Here is a 15,568-nt window from a genome sequence, read left to right as displayed (position 1 = left end):
AAATAAATATAGAGGGATAGAATATTATAAGGAAATAAATATTTTTATTGTTAAATGGTAGTCATGGACACTAGCGTAGTAGTTTTTTCTTCCTGGGTGTGAACTTTTCCTTCAGGCACCGTAAGATAACACCTAGCATATGAGCAATATCTGAATAACAGTAAAAGAAACATTATTTTACCATTTACAAACATTTGTAAGTAAAGGTAGAATATATTTCCCTGCAAAATATATTTTAAAGTCTTTTATTTCCATACTATCTTTTGTTCATACAAAATAAAGAAGGCAAAGTTTAATATTTTTTATGATGATAATGGAAGAGTTTCATATCACATAAAATGATGTTAAAATTCTTATAACCCATACTTGACACCAGCTGCACTCATAGGAAGCATTCGCTGATCACATACTGTAATGTACCTGAGACAAGTAGGGTCTCACACAGCTTTAAATAGATTTTAACTAAAGATATTGCCCCATGTAAAGGAAAGAAAAAAGAAAAAAAGCATCACTAACAAAATCATTATCTTAAATACTGGTAATACCTAATTCTATCTAACTCATTCCCTACGAAGTTTCCTGGTCAGATAATTAGATTCTACTAAAAATGGATAAATTGTTATTCTACTAAAAACGGATAAATCGTTTTCTTTTAAGGACTCAATCCCTCTTCCTGAATTCATAGAGATCTTTTCCTGTACAGTTCTAACAATTATGACATAATTTGCTTGATAAACAAAGAAGAAATTCTTTATATCCATCTAGTGTCATATGGAATGAATAAAATATGTCTTCACTTCCAGGTAACAATTAATTTCTATCAATTTTTTATTAAGTGGGACTTTGCTTTAAAAATATGTTGTTAATTTTAAAGATTACATTAAACCACTCGGTATTAAGTAAAAATAACTTTAAATTTAAAATAATATTCAAAAATTACATTTGCTGCCAACATCTGAAAGCAAGTCACTAAAAAGAAACCAATTGGCTTAGCCATTGGAATGAAAGTTTCTCTTGAAATGACAAAATCTGTTTTGACTTCTGGCCTTTTCTGTTTGCAATTTTTTTTCATTTAACTTTTTGCTGATGTTCAACACTGAGGAACTGTATTCACAATATAAAAAGTGGAATTATTCTTCCTCTAATGGGTGAAGCTGTAAAGAGTATAAGACTGAGACCTCAAAGAGATAAAACCCTTAAGGATGTGATGACACCAACAAATAACTAACCACAGATAACATTTCTTTTACTGAATAATTTATTTCTAAAGCCAAACCACTTTTCTTTCTAACCTGCTCACACTTTAATGTAGCTCTATTAAACTATTTCAAAACCAAAACTATTTTACTTGAACTCAAGGTAAAACAAGTATCATAGATAATAATATTATATAATAATAAAATAGTTTTTTAAAAATGCTTTATCGTAAACATTTTGGTGAGTTTGTAGGACTGTTCCCATTTCTTCTTAACCTTTTTTTCCTGCTTTTGATACATATATTTTATTCAGGTACTATCTGTGGATAAGAAGAACAACTATTTGTTTTTCCCCTGTCTTTGCCACCCATTATATCAAATGTCACGTTTCATACAAATAGCAATATAATGTCATTTATGTTGCACAGTCAGTTTTTATTGTGTTAAATTTAACAAAAATTGAAATGTCTTTAAATAAGTGTGCTTTGAGGCAGTCTAACCAATCCCAATTTTCAAGCAAGCATGGTTGAAAATAAAATATCCTACACCTGATACACAGAAATTACTGTAAATACAAAAAAAGAAAACCAAAACCCAAACTAAACCAAACTCTTCACCAAAAAAAACCCCAAAACAATATCTAATGACATTTCAGTGGTCTTTTGTGAAGCACCACATAGTACTGCAGTCTTCTGAACTAAGAGCAAATGATTCCTTTTTCTATCAATGATGGCTTAAATCATACAAATGTAACTATGTCACAACAACAAACATTACATTTACATCAGGATATTGAGTAGTACAAAATATTTTTTTGTCTGTATGGCAGACAATAGTCTTATGAATCAAAATCACAAACCCTGGCTTACACACTGTTATAAATTAAAGCAATTTATAATATACATACATGCACACATCAAAGCTTAAGAAATGCCAGATTAACGTAGTGATAGTTATAGTTGATGTAATAAGTATTTTAACACAATGCTCCCAGAACAGCATATGACAGCATAAGTCACCTTATTACTGAAGTAGGAAGTTAACTATTCTGTTCTTTATAAACTGGATGCATTCTAAATCACTTATGCTTTTTATAAATCAGTCTTTTCACCCAACGAGATTTTACGAAAATATACCAAGGACATTTTCATCAGATTAAATTTTTAAAATTGTTTTACATTCTGTGTTCACAGCACGGTGCATGCAAATAATTGTGGAAATGTACATGCAAATTAGGCTAAAGTTACATTCAGGTAACCGTCTCTTTTCCAAGAAATGACAAAAAACCCCCGTATTCCTACCTTATGGAGTATCTATTAAAACAAACAAACAAACAAAACAAAACAAATCAGGCCCAAAACATGTAATAGTTGCTTTGGTAGAAAAATTCGTTTCCTTCAAGAGAAACACAGCACAGCACATTAACTAACAGGCATAAAATAATTCACATACAATATCAGAGGTTTACATACCATCAGGAAGGCAAGAAAAAAAGCGAGAAAGGAAGGCAAAAGAACAGGAAAAGATATAGGGAAAGGGAATACTACAAAACTATACTTCATGTGGTATGTAATATTTTTAAAATAGGCCTGATTTTATTTTTATGGACCTAATATTGTAGATGAATAAACACAAACCAAAGGCATTTAAATTTTCCTATATCTGTTCCCTTCTCCTGACTGGTTTTTTGTTGTTGTTGTTGTTTCCTTTTATTTTATAATAATTAAAGATAATAAATTGTAGTAAAAGTGGGAGAGATATTTTCTAGAAAAATGTAGGCAGGAAGTTAAAGTTTTAAAGGTATCATCAGGTCTGATCTCCATGTAACCTGAGGCGTATACTTATTTATCAACAGTAACATCACATTTAGTTCTTGAAGTGCATTACATTAAATAAGAACACCCAAACAGGTTAGGAGATGATGTTAATATTACCTTTGTAAAATGAGTGGGCAAAGCTCTGCTCAGGAATTAACTTGGCAAGGAATCCATGGTTCAAACTTGGGTGAGGGATAGATGGTATGACCACAACTGTGGAGAAAATCATGGAATCAAATGTGAGCCAGCTAGTATTCATGTGTGGCCTGGTCCACTGTGGATCCATGACAGATATCCTATCTCATTGAAACATGCAAATATGGTATTATCAACAAAAAAAAGGCATTTCTAAAAGGAAAAAAAAACAAGTTCTGTATCAAGAGATAGGAAACAGCATACCTATTATTTGGGCACTTCAAGAGCAACATTTATGGGGAAAAAGAGACACAGATAGATAGATATATACAAGCAAGTAGGCAAGACAATCATGGATGAAAGTAGCAGTTTTGTAGTTCAGAACCATAACATTTGATCAGGAAGGCAAAAAAGATTATGATTTCTCTTAACTGGCTATGTCCACACAGTATTTTTAAAATGGGAAGCCTAAAAGCACATTGAGTTTAGAAAAATTATGTAAGCATAGCAAATTAAAACATCATGATGAATTGTAAAATAATGACTAAATGTAAATATGACACAAATTGGATGAAAAATTCTATGAAGAATGAAAATTAGCAACTCCATAAACGAATAAAGCAATTAAAGATTAACACAAGAACAAAACCATACACAAAAAATTTCGTGGACAAATTCAGTTACTGTTTTCAACTATTTTAACACTGAAGGTACAGTTATAATCAATCCAATCAGACTTGAAAGAAAAAATACTGGACTGAGAAAAAAATACTGGACTGAGCGCAAAATATTTGAAACAAAGTGGGGTAAAGTTTGCATCCCTCATTTCTAATAGCTTCTGAGAGCTAACAGACTCCCTCCCTTTCAGGCTGAAGAACACATGCCAGTAAAACCACTGCTGATAAAACAAATCACAAACAGTTCAGTCAGAGAAGGCAATAGCAACGTTTCCTTTTTATTATATTGTCACCATAGGCTTTTAAATGCAGGCACCAATACAGCAGGACTCCAAGAAAGTACTCAGTCCTCCACTACTACCCTTTCACAAACCTCCTCACTCAAACAAAAGGAGCTTGCGTGGGCAAGCAGCTGTGTTCTCTGTTTATTCACTCCATGGTCTAAAGATATCTGTTCTCCTAGCACATAACAGATTCAGGAAGATTTTTGGTGAACTACCTTGTACTTTACAACTTTAACTCCAGCAGGAACCCTGGTTTTTTGGTTTTTTTGGTTTTTTTTAAATTATTTTCAAAGTAAAGAAAAATAAAGACAATAGAAAAACAATATACAAATGAAAATTAGTAATACCCTATAAGCAAATATAGGGAATACCTCAAATATGCAATGTATTTTAAAACCCTAAATTATTATACAGGAAAAAAGTAGTATGCAATTTCCTATTAGGATCTTAAGCTACTCACTAAAAATACTTTGTAGTAAAATAATAACAGTTCTAAAAAAAAAAAAAAAAGAAATCATATAACATTTGAAGAAAACAAATTTACCTGTACTCGTTGGTGAATTTATTTCTTGTCTGATATTTCTACCTGCCTGGCTCCCAGACCTCGCAGTTTCTCGCTGTGGTTCCAGGATGTCGCGGTACTTGGAGACCATCAGGACGGAGATGAAGTACACTACTGCCAAAGCCAGGAACTGAGCTTGTTTGCTGTCGTCCTGTGCCAGCGGAAAAGAAGCACATCCAGAATACTGAATATTTCCATAGAAATTTCATACAAGATCATCACAAGACTTAATGGGTAATACCTTTCTGAAATGCTGCTTCTGCCAGCATAGCAGCAAATGGATAACACAGAAGGCTGAGTGGATTTTCAGTGGAGTACTACACACAAAAAGCACATATTAAGTACTGAATTTTGGAGGTAATTTGGCAGCTACATAAATCTCTAGGTCTGTGGAGCCAATGGACTTTTCAAAACAGAGGCCTGACTCTACTCTGAGAGTGCTTTAAAGGCTTCCCGGCAGCAAGGGCAACTGTCTTCTGCTACCCCAAGGATGAGACTGTGAAGGCCCCTGACACAAGGAGGTAAAGGGTACTATTGCTGAGAGGGAAATCTAAGCTCACTGATGTTTCTCTAGCTGACACTGGATGTATAAGCAGGCATAACAGCTTCTGGTAACATGTAAAAGCAGGGAGAATGTACCACTGTTTTTCTTCCAGAAATAAATTCCAGCAATCCTAGGTTTCCAAGACTGATTTAAGTGAAAGCCAGGACTACTATAACTTTGCTGCCATCTTTTCTTCTCATCCCCCATAATCTGCTGTTCAAGGGCAATGGCCATGTATGGCTTAGATATTCTCCCAATTAAGTTGCTGTAGTTCAACTGAAATGTGTTTTATTTTTATCATCGTGAAAAAGTTACATGATGGAATTAAGACTCCAGTTTCTCTCTACTCCTACAGTGGTTTCATCTTTCCTCAATTCTACACGTATGTACCTTCTATTACATATCCCTGGCTGCATGTTTTTGCAATTCTTAAAATAACTAGAAATTCTCTTATTAACTTCTTTCATAGAAGTTCCAGAAACATGTTTTCTTGTATTCTTTTCTTCATTAGTTAAGAAAAGAATAGGGGACAGAAGATGGCAAAGTGGCACCACTTTGAACTCAGGTCGGAGAAGTTTAAACGTAACATATGTACTTGCAGCTATACAGTAATAATTCCTATTGTACTACATTCAAAAACAAGCACATTGTGGTGCAGTTTTGTGCTGAAAACCATTGCAGAAAAACATTTTTATATATGTTTACATACATAAATATGTTCAGCAGAAGTGAGAACTGTGTTTACAAACCAATTTGCTGCATTTCTGTAACATATATACTAATTGTTCCTCCTACTCTGGTTGGACAAATAGCTGACACCTTTAGTAATATGATTTTAATCGATATAACTCTTAACTGATTTATCTTGGCTGTGATTATTTGGCTAGTACAAGATTAAGGCTGAGTGTTAAACACAGTTAACTACTAATCTCAAATAGCTTAATCAATATAATTTTTTAGTGCAGAAGGTGGCTGGTAGTTACAAAGCCACAAGCAGATGGTTTGCAGAAAATATATGAAGTGCGACACACAAAGGATATTTTTAATTTGCGTACAATCAAAACCTCTTTCAAAACATAAGTGATGATTTTGCAGAAGAAAGAATTACAGCACATATTACTCACCACATCACGAAAAACAACTGCTCGTAGACGATTAATATCAACATCCTGAAGAAGCCTGTCAGGGTCTTTTATAGGAGAAAGATTTCCAGGGACATTTTCAAGGGGAGTCTAAAAATAAAAAGTAGTGAGATTTTTTTGTTCCCTCAAAATATCGAAGCATTTCTGTTACAACCTTAATTTGCTATAATTTTTTAGCTATTACATCAATTTTAGATGATATGTTACTACCAACACGCTTCCCACATAATACTCAGACAAGGGCTCTAGAAATAAAGTGATGTTTTGAATTACTATCTTAATACTAATTATTTAGATATAAATTGTTACATCTTTCCAGTAGCTTGGAACTGTATCTCTAGACTGAGTTAAGACAACAATTTGCACACAAAAGTTTGTTTCAGATTGGGTACAGATTTGTTGCATCATAGAAGAACAATAAATTAATTCTAATATGCATGTTACATTTGAAAATGCTGAACAGAAATATAAAAAAAATGTTAATTGCACTGAGACTTATTACAGGCTACTTATAAAATAATTGCTACTATTAAAAAAACATAGAATAGTATGCTTCCTTTAAAAAATAAACTGTATTAAATGTGAGGCCTGAACACCTAAGTGTCTACTTATAGTGATTTTCTTTGCATTAAATGTGGCACTATTGAAAAATGTAATGTCTCTGTGAGATTTAATGAAATAATATTGTGAAAGGACCTAACTTTGTAATGGCTATTTGAAAAAGTCTTTAGAGAAGAAAAATCACTGAATTTAGTAATGAAAATATGACAGAAAAAAAGAAGGGATCCTTTACATTATGCAAGGGCTTGTATTTTAATCATGGGCTCTACCAAATTTTTTCAGATTTTAATTTCTGAATCCACGAAGTTTTAAAGCTGTGAACAAGTTTAAAAAAAAAAACCAGAATAATGAATTAATGACGCTGGAAAAACTATGCTGTAACTGAATATTCAATAAAACTCACTCCTAAAAGCAGATAGTAAATACTGATATCTAATATGCACTCAGAGATCTGTTGAAGCTATTGGAACTCAGATATTCCACCAACAGAGATTCAACTCCAGAATTTCATCAAAACTGCAAAGTATCCTGATGGACTAAAAAATCTATGCAGGTATATATAACAGAAGTGAGTAAGGGGACTTGGTCCTTCAAATAGGTCAAGCAAGAGTGAAAAAGCCGGTTAGAATTGCTCCAGTCATACTTCTGCATCAAAGTTTTCATGTTTCAAATAAGCCTCCTCACACACTTTACTATAGACAAGTTAACAGGAAAGACCTAAGCTTTTGCCAGATATTTGAGAAGAATTTTAATTACTTTCTGATCCTAAAAAGCCGTGTTTCAGACTTGTCACCATTGCTGTTGGTTACTGAAGGCTCCGTTACCTTGGTTGCTGCTGATGCAGTTACACCCTGAAGAGCATCTTGAGTTTTACCGCCAATTAATGATGTCTTGTTTACTCTCTCTCTTTGCCTTTGCCGGCATTCTAAGCAGTTCCTCACAGCCACACAACAAACTAAAAGAAGGAATGAAAATGCCACAAATCAGCATATTTTCTCAATATAATATTTAGAATATCAATTAGCACTCAATACTAATAGGCAGTAATTGAAAAGTTGATTTAAGAAAATTGTAACTGAGAATGACCCACAAGTTTTATACCAGGAAAATTATCAGTAATATAAAAAGTGGTATGAATAATAGTAAACAGTGAAGATAAATACCATACTGTTGCAAAATATATTGAGGTCTACAGTGTCTGCACAAGTATCCCATTCTTTTTGTCTTACATAGCCTATAAAGAGTCCTACAAATCCATCAAGGCTTGGATAAGAAAACCTGCAACATGGAGGTGGCAAAGCAGTTTTAAGAAAAAAAAAAAAACATCTGTTTACTGCCTTATATTTATACTTTTATTCTCCCTGAATATATACAACTTGAAATATATAAGGAAGAACATTTTCAGGTATGTATTTCTTATGACTAAATTGAATCAGCCTTAAAAATGTATCAAATCAATAATAAATGGGATTTTAATTTTATCGCATCAAACTCTACCTCCAAGGTCCTTTCCTACATGTGTCACTATTCGATCCATTGCAACTCATTGATCTGTAAGTAACTATTTAATACATTCTGTCTGTTGACTTACCAAGCCTTAGGCACTGTCTCATTAGACCTCCAGAAGACATGTTTTTTTCAGCTTCAATCTCACTGAAATTTAGAGAACTGGCAAATACTAGTACATCAACCATTGCCATCAGACGGCTGAGAAACGTTACTGCTGTCTCTGCCGACATTCCTTGTGTCACTTCAATATTTTCCAATTCAGTCTTTAAAAGGAGATAATTGAATTAAAGAGTTTGAACACAACTGAAATATAAAGACAGCACATACACATAGAAATCTAAATTGTTATGCTTAATGACAGATAGATTGAAAGTTATTTAAAAATCTCCTACTAACACCATTAACATAAGCTGTGAGTGAAATTCGAAGACAGCATGAAGAGTGAGAAAATTATTTACATTTACATGCTGAAATAGATGAGAAAAAGTCTAATATAAATGAGAAAGTTATTAGCAACTACAAAAAGACAAAGTATGGGCATATAGTAAAACAATGCATGGTGTAAAAGGGTGCAACATATTCTTACATTCTTCCATAAGCTACACAAACAAGTAACAGCTGAAAGGCTAAAGAACTCTGTGTATAGCTTTTACTTTTTAATGTTTCTTTAGATAAACAAGCAAATGTGAGGAATGGAGTGGGAAAAAACATACAGTTTTGCACTCTGTTTCCATTAATCGATTTTCCCTGGAATGTTTACAGCATATAGAATCCTGACAGAGTCCAATTCTCCAATTATGTTTGCTGCCTCATGGCAACAACAGAGGGAAAGTAAAAACGTGACAAGTGACATGGCATGCAGCCCACGTGTCCCAGAGAGCTGCTGTTTCTTTCCTAATGTAGTGTTGGACTCTCCTTAGTGGGAATCCACAGAAAATTTCTGAATGAGGTCAATATTTCTGAAAGCTAAAATGTTTTTCTCCAAAAAGACACTTAGATGTCGAAAGTCATGTTTTCAAATGCCTTCAGAAGGTATTTAACAGTGCAGGTAAATGAGGAAACAGTCAGGTTAATAAAAAAAAAATGTTATCAGTTTAAACACTTTTACCTCTGGAGGTAGCCAAATTGAAAACAGGAATATGTGATACTTGTCCACATCCACAATTATATGCCTAAATACTATTTTAAAATTTGTTTACAGATGGCTGATTCTTACTGATTGTCAACAAGCTTTCCAGTTGCAAGACTTTTTGAGCACACAGTTTGGGCCCTCTGAAAAGTACTTTTCATTGTGCTGCTCTACTTTTCTCTACTTTTATTAATTTGCTTAAAAGTATTTATAAAAAATATATATATATTGTGCTCTTAATGTAATTTCCTTCCAAAGGAAATAAAAAATACAGAAAACCAAAAATTCCTTTATTTCCATACTCCTGAAACATTATTAGCCTCACTCATGGCTTACTTCTAAGAATACTTTTACATCCAAAATTATAAAAGTGCAAACTGTTCCAAACAGTATTAAGGAAACAATTGTTTTGAAAGATGAAAGATACAAAATGCCATGTGTCACCATAATGATAGATCGCCCTTCATTTAATTTCTCTTAAGGATGTAGCGTGTCGGTTACATGAGTGATTTGGGAAGGGCTGCCATCTGTCTGAACTGCCCAATAATATTAGAAAAAGAGTAAAATGACAATTCTCAGAAGAAAGATTTTCAGCCTATCTCCTCTCTTCTTTAGCCAGGGCTCCCCTGTTTAGTTTGTGCTGTGTTCCTACTTTTGGAAAAATAGGTTGCTTGGTTTTTTATAACAGACTGGAAGAAGAGTTTTTGAAAGCATTCACCCAAAGAAAATATATTTGCAAAAATCTATAGCCATAACGGTCTGCTAGAAAAACTCGTATGTGGTTATGGAAACTTGAACTTTGAACTCATGCTTGAAATAACATCAGGCTCACTTGCAGCTGATTGACTGCCTGATGTTGATTTTTATCAAGTTTCAACTGTATTGTGCCAATCATAGTCTTAAACCTCTCAGAATATCTATTGCTTTTTTATTTTTGAAAGTTATGTAGTAAATTCACTTAATATAAGACTTTAGTGCATTTTAGCAAGATTTTCGCAAACTTTGAATTAAAAAGAATCTTTTATTTTTTACATATCTCCCTAAAATTCTGCTACCTGGAGGAAAAAAATGACTGACAGTTTTCTTGCACCAAATTTACCATCACTTCTACCTGTTAAATACAGCACACTGGTACTGTAATAGTGTTAAAAATATACTCCATTATTGATCAAGCTGCCTTCTAATATCACCAATATTTTAGATAGTGGTGTCTCTAAAACCCATTGAAAAGTGAACTTATCACCCTTCCATGACTACTCAGTGTAATTTAAGAGCAATGGCAAGCCTCCCATACAATGAACATGCTCAGGACATAAAGAGTTTCTCTATTGACAACTGCATTTATAACTTAAATTAGCTCACAGACCCAACTACATTCAGGCCAGGAGCTAACAGCAAGCACCATAACTGGCAATGCATTAGGTACTCAAGGGAAGTATGCTAAGAAAAGTTAATTACTACACCTAATATATTCCTATTCACATCCTACTGTATGATATAGGAAAATAATAGTAAGAACAATAATAGTTTAAAAAAGACAAAATATCAAATGATCAAAAAGAAAGGTATTTTTTTTAAAATGCAAAAAACTGAAACTTACAGCAGCAATACTAACCTTAGAACCCTGGACATGCAACAGACAAAACAGACAACAGATCACAACAATAAAAGAAAAAGAAAATTATTTAAGTTAACTAAAAATACAAGGCAAATTGAAACAAATTAATATCTTGGAATTATACATTTGTTTAATTTATATTTAAAACAGCAAAACATTTAAGCTCAGCATGAACATTTGAAAATAAAGACTTGTCAAAGATAGCTATGCACAAGGAAAACTTTAAATCTTGCATTGTTATGGAATTCACGTAAACACTGATTCTTCCAAACCAATGTACATCTTTTATGTAGTACACAGAATAATATTATGAAGCAATGTAAAACAAAGTAATATTTTAACTAATTATATAGATATTAGCATTTTACAACAAGCCATTCAACTGAAATGTAATAAAGTAGTTGATCCTTTTATGAGGAGGCAAATATGCTTAAAATGCTTGGAAAAAACAAATATAAATTACAAAAAGCAACCTGGTTCTTCATAAATAATGCTCTTCCTCTGGATGTGCTACAGGATAGCTCATTATAATGTTATACTGGGTGTGATTTCTTCAACCTAAACCAGTATCAAACTAGATATGACAATGCTTTTGAACCACAGGAAAAAAAAAAAAACAAGATTTACTAAGCCACTCAGTCTGAGTTGGCATTCATATTTCATCGTTCACAATTAAATATGTGTGTTAAATTTTTATGGTTTAGTTTTAGGTAGAACCACTTTATTATCACAGTGGGCTAGGAACTAATTCTTAAGTTTTCGTTGGTTCTGTTTTAAAAATAGAAAGAAACTTCTGAGCATGTCACTTACCATTGTTATGATTTAGACAGTAGAAAAACCTAATCTAACAAAAAGAAAAACAGGCTGAAACGAACTGTTTTCTTTCTTATCAGGGCAGAAAATACCACACTCAACCAGTTTTTAAAAGTGTCTTTGTCTTTTCATAGTTGGATGCAGCTCGAGAATTAACCTGTGGCTATCATCTCTCAATTACTAGCTGACAATCTGCATATCAGTTTTATCACTTTTGATTCTCAGAATTGTTATAGACCACACAGAACCTGTGGAATCACACAAGTCCTGAACACGATAATGCTAACACTTTACACAGGTCATACATCTCAGCTTTTAAGGCACAGACCAAATGAGGCCAGCATTAAATGTTTTTTGGAGTTTTGTGGACAGTTCATATAACACCAGAAGCCCTCAGATGACAATCTGAGAGCTGATGTTTTGAATTCTTCAAGTAAGAAGCTGAATATAGACTCCTTAGAATAAGTGGAAAAACAAACTCATTGCAAGGGGTCTGGAAATTTGTTCTGAATTGTAACATATATTTAAACTCCTCAAATTTCTTTTGCCTTGCTCAGTGTCCTCAAGCCCTTGTCACAGCAGCTATCCTTGTAGCATGCAGTGATTACTTCCAACTGCTAGCTTTTACACAAAATGTGTTATCTGTAAACCAGCTTCTATTAACAGAAAGCTTCTTTTGCAAACCTTTTCCCTTTACAGGTCCTGTTTTTCACACTTCCACAACATTTTAATAACTTTAAAAACATCATCATTTGAAGCAAGTCCATGTACAGATCCTGGGACAGATGTAGTGTAGAATGGAAACTGAGTGAAATATTGAAAATTGTGGGAATACATTATTGTGAATTACAATAAACTTTGCCCTGTATGCCATACAAACATATAACCTTCTCTGCACTCTTGAGTTACCCACAGAGTGGCTTATTGAGTGGTTTATTTACACCACAAATGTATTTTTTCTTTTCTTTTTTTTTTTTTTTCTATTCATATTTAAAGTTTTCTATTCAGATCATCCTAGCCTGGATTAAAAAAACCCCAAAACAGAAAAAAAAACAAACAAACAAATGAAAAAACCCCAAACCAGACCAAAAACAAAACAAAAAAGAAGCCCTACAAGATAAAAGGCAGATTCCTATTACAAGAATTCCATAGTGAGGCAATTCCATAATTAAGATTGCCTGCTCTACAGCAGGCAAGGAGTCATGCAGTAATCTTCCACCCAGCCCAGAAGAATTGCCATTTCACTCAAAATCTGAACTATGCAAAGGAAAAAAAGTCTTTCTGAAATTTTTCAAACGTTCATCTTTTTAAGGAAACTGTGACAGTACTGCTTTTTTTTAGCAAGGGAAGGAACACAATACAGAATCTGTTGCACAAAACAAAAAAAAAAAAAAACCAAACCAAAACTGCAATTGCTCTGTTCTACTAATGAGAAATAGGTGCTTTATAAAAATCAGAGGCAATGGCACATTAAAAGCAACTAACTCTGTATTAGATTGTTGAGCAGAGAGTTTTGCAGCAGAATTTAAGATTGTTTAAGAATGAGCCCAGGATGAACTCAGATTTGCTTGAAGTCTGACTGATTCACTGAAATCAAGGAACTGTGCACAAGCAGGACTGTAAGACAACTGAAAAAGGAACCGTGTGCTTCTTCTTTTCTCCATTAGAAAACAAGTAAGCTATCTCATAATAAGAGACTGGATTGAGCTCCAGGTTAACAGCCACGGCAGCCGGACTCTACAGGGATCTGGTAGACGTCTACATCAGAGATAGCTGAATCATTTGCTTCTAGTGAATAGATCTCCATTATCTAGAAATCTAGGCCACACATAAGTACTTCAAGTGAATACTTAGATTTACCCTAATCCCTCCACGAATTCCATCCCTGTTTCAATAATACTGAAGACAAAGGGTGCAATGACCTTTACTGTCTGTTCTATAATTTTTTTTGCTTTCACATTTCATTATTCCAGACCAAAAAGTAAATTAATTTTTATAAACAGATGTAAACACATGACCTATGGAACAAATAAAATATACTAGGAGGAAATAAGAACTACTACTTTAAAATTTCACTATGGGCCCCAAAAGACCTTCAGTGGGACTATTGGAGCATCACCATTCAGGAAAGTGAAGAAGGAATAAATTAAGTAAAATGAGCTCACACTTGTTGATAAATTGAATACATATATTCTACAGGATCTACAAAATGTGAGAGCTTTGACACCCCAGAAAAGCTCCACAGAACAGAGATATGGAGGATCAGTGAGTAAACAAGATGAAGATGGTATGGATTCAAACAGGCATGCCAGGAGATATGACTCAATCCTACAAAATCATAAAGGATATGGAACTGAATAAAGACATGATTAACCACTCTCCTCATAGCATAAACAGTACAGCACAGTGACTTTATGCATTTAAGCAGGCTTAAAAAAAACAAAGACAAGAAGTGCTTTGAAGGTTATATAATTGCTTTGTCAGGCTCAATGCCATAGGATATCATGGAAGCTAAAAGTGTAAGTATCTTCAAAAAAGATTAGATGAAGTCTGGTAGGATAAATTCTTCAGTGGTTATTAAATATGACAGCCCAAACACCCTCTCTAGTTGTTAAAATCCTAAATGCTGAAAGGGAGTGTTATCGGAGCAATCAATATGCTTGCTCAGACTTCTGCATTCTGATGTAAGCTGCAAACAGTCACTGTTGGTGGCAGAATGCTAAAGGAGACGGGCCCTTGGGCTGACCCAGTGAGGCAGCTTATATGAACAGCTTCCTTTTGGAAGAGTAGTGCAATACAGCTTGAGCAGATTTCTAATACCATGCCCAGTTTCAATTACAGAACTACACAGACTAACAGAATGGTTGGGGTTGGAAGGGATTCAGGAGATGCAACCCAAAATTTCAACTCTGTACCTTGTGGATAAAACGCTATTCATTAATGTAATTAATTATAACACAGTAGGTTCCACATGGAAATCAAGAAACACTTTTCCATGGTGAGGCTGACTGAGCACAGGCACAGGTTTCTCAGGGAGGTGATGGAGTCTCCATCCTCAGAGACAGTCAAAAGCTGTCTGAACACAGTCCTGGGAAACTGGCTGTAAGTGGCCATGCTTGAGCACGGGTGTTGGACCAGGTGACCTCCTGTGCCCCCTTTCCAGCCACAACCATTCTATGATTCTGTGAGTCTTTGAATCAGTGAGGGAAAAAGCCTAAAGGCCCTTTCCCCCTTAAGAACTACTCTGGCAGAAAGCGGCCAGTAGCAGGCCTGATATAAGTCTTCTTATGCAGTGGAGATGTCATATAAATCGTCTAGTTTCAAACTTCTCTCTTCCCATTAGCAACTTCTGGAAGGAGGAGGGTGAGACAGCCTTTTGTAACCAATTGCTTGCAGTGGCCTACTTTGCCCTTTCACGATTGAGAAGAAATATATTCTGAACCAGCAATCCATCCACTTCTCCACAGCAGTTCAAGGATGCACAAGTATTAGAAGCCTGAGAATCAGTATGAAAACTCTTCATTCATCATATGATGGATATTCACAAGTGGTCTGATGACCAGCAGGGCATCTGCTCCTTC

At 34.1% G+C, this 15,568-nt stretch overlaps 1 protein-coding gene across 8 annotated transcripts in view; it reads right to left on the bottom strand.

Annotated features, from left to right (window-relative positions):
* NBEA (neurobeachin) overlaps positions 1-15,568 on the bottom strand; it is a 467,825-nt gene that overhangs the window by 298,265 nt on the left and 153,992 nt on the right. For 4 of the 8 annotated variants that reach the window (XM_032099592.1, XM_032099586.1, XM_032099584.1 and 1 more), the window contains exons 25-30: positions 11,157-11,180; positions 8,510-8,690; positions 7,743-7,873; positions 6,340-6,447; positions 4,654-4,822; positions 3,131-3,226 (exon numbers count right to left, since the gene is read on the bottom strand). In XM_032099592.1, the coding sequence (XP_031955483.1) occupies positions 3,131-3,226; positions 4,654-4,822; positions 6,340-6,447; positions 7,743-7,873; positions 8,510-8,690; positions 11,157-11,180 (709 nt within the window). The remainder of the gene's footprint in view (positions 1-3,130; positions 3,227-4,653; positions 4,823-6,339; positions 6,448-7,742; positions 7,874-8,509; positions 8,691-11,156; positions 11,181-15,568) is intronic. The other 4 variants (XM_032099589.1, XM_032099585.1, XM_032099590.1 and 1 more) reach the window with 3 other exon arrangements.

This window comes from Corvus moneduloides, chromosome 2, assembly GCF_009650955.1.
Source record: "Corvus moneduloides isolate bCorMon1 chromosome 2, bCorMon1.pri, whole genome shotgun sequence".
Classification (NCBI taxonomy): domain Eukaryota; kingdom Metazoa; phylum Chordata; class Aves; order Passeriformes; family Corvidae; genus Corvus; species Corvus moneduloides.
Note: the sequence above shows the minus strand (reverse complement) of the source record. Positions and strands in the feature narration are given on the sequence as shown.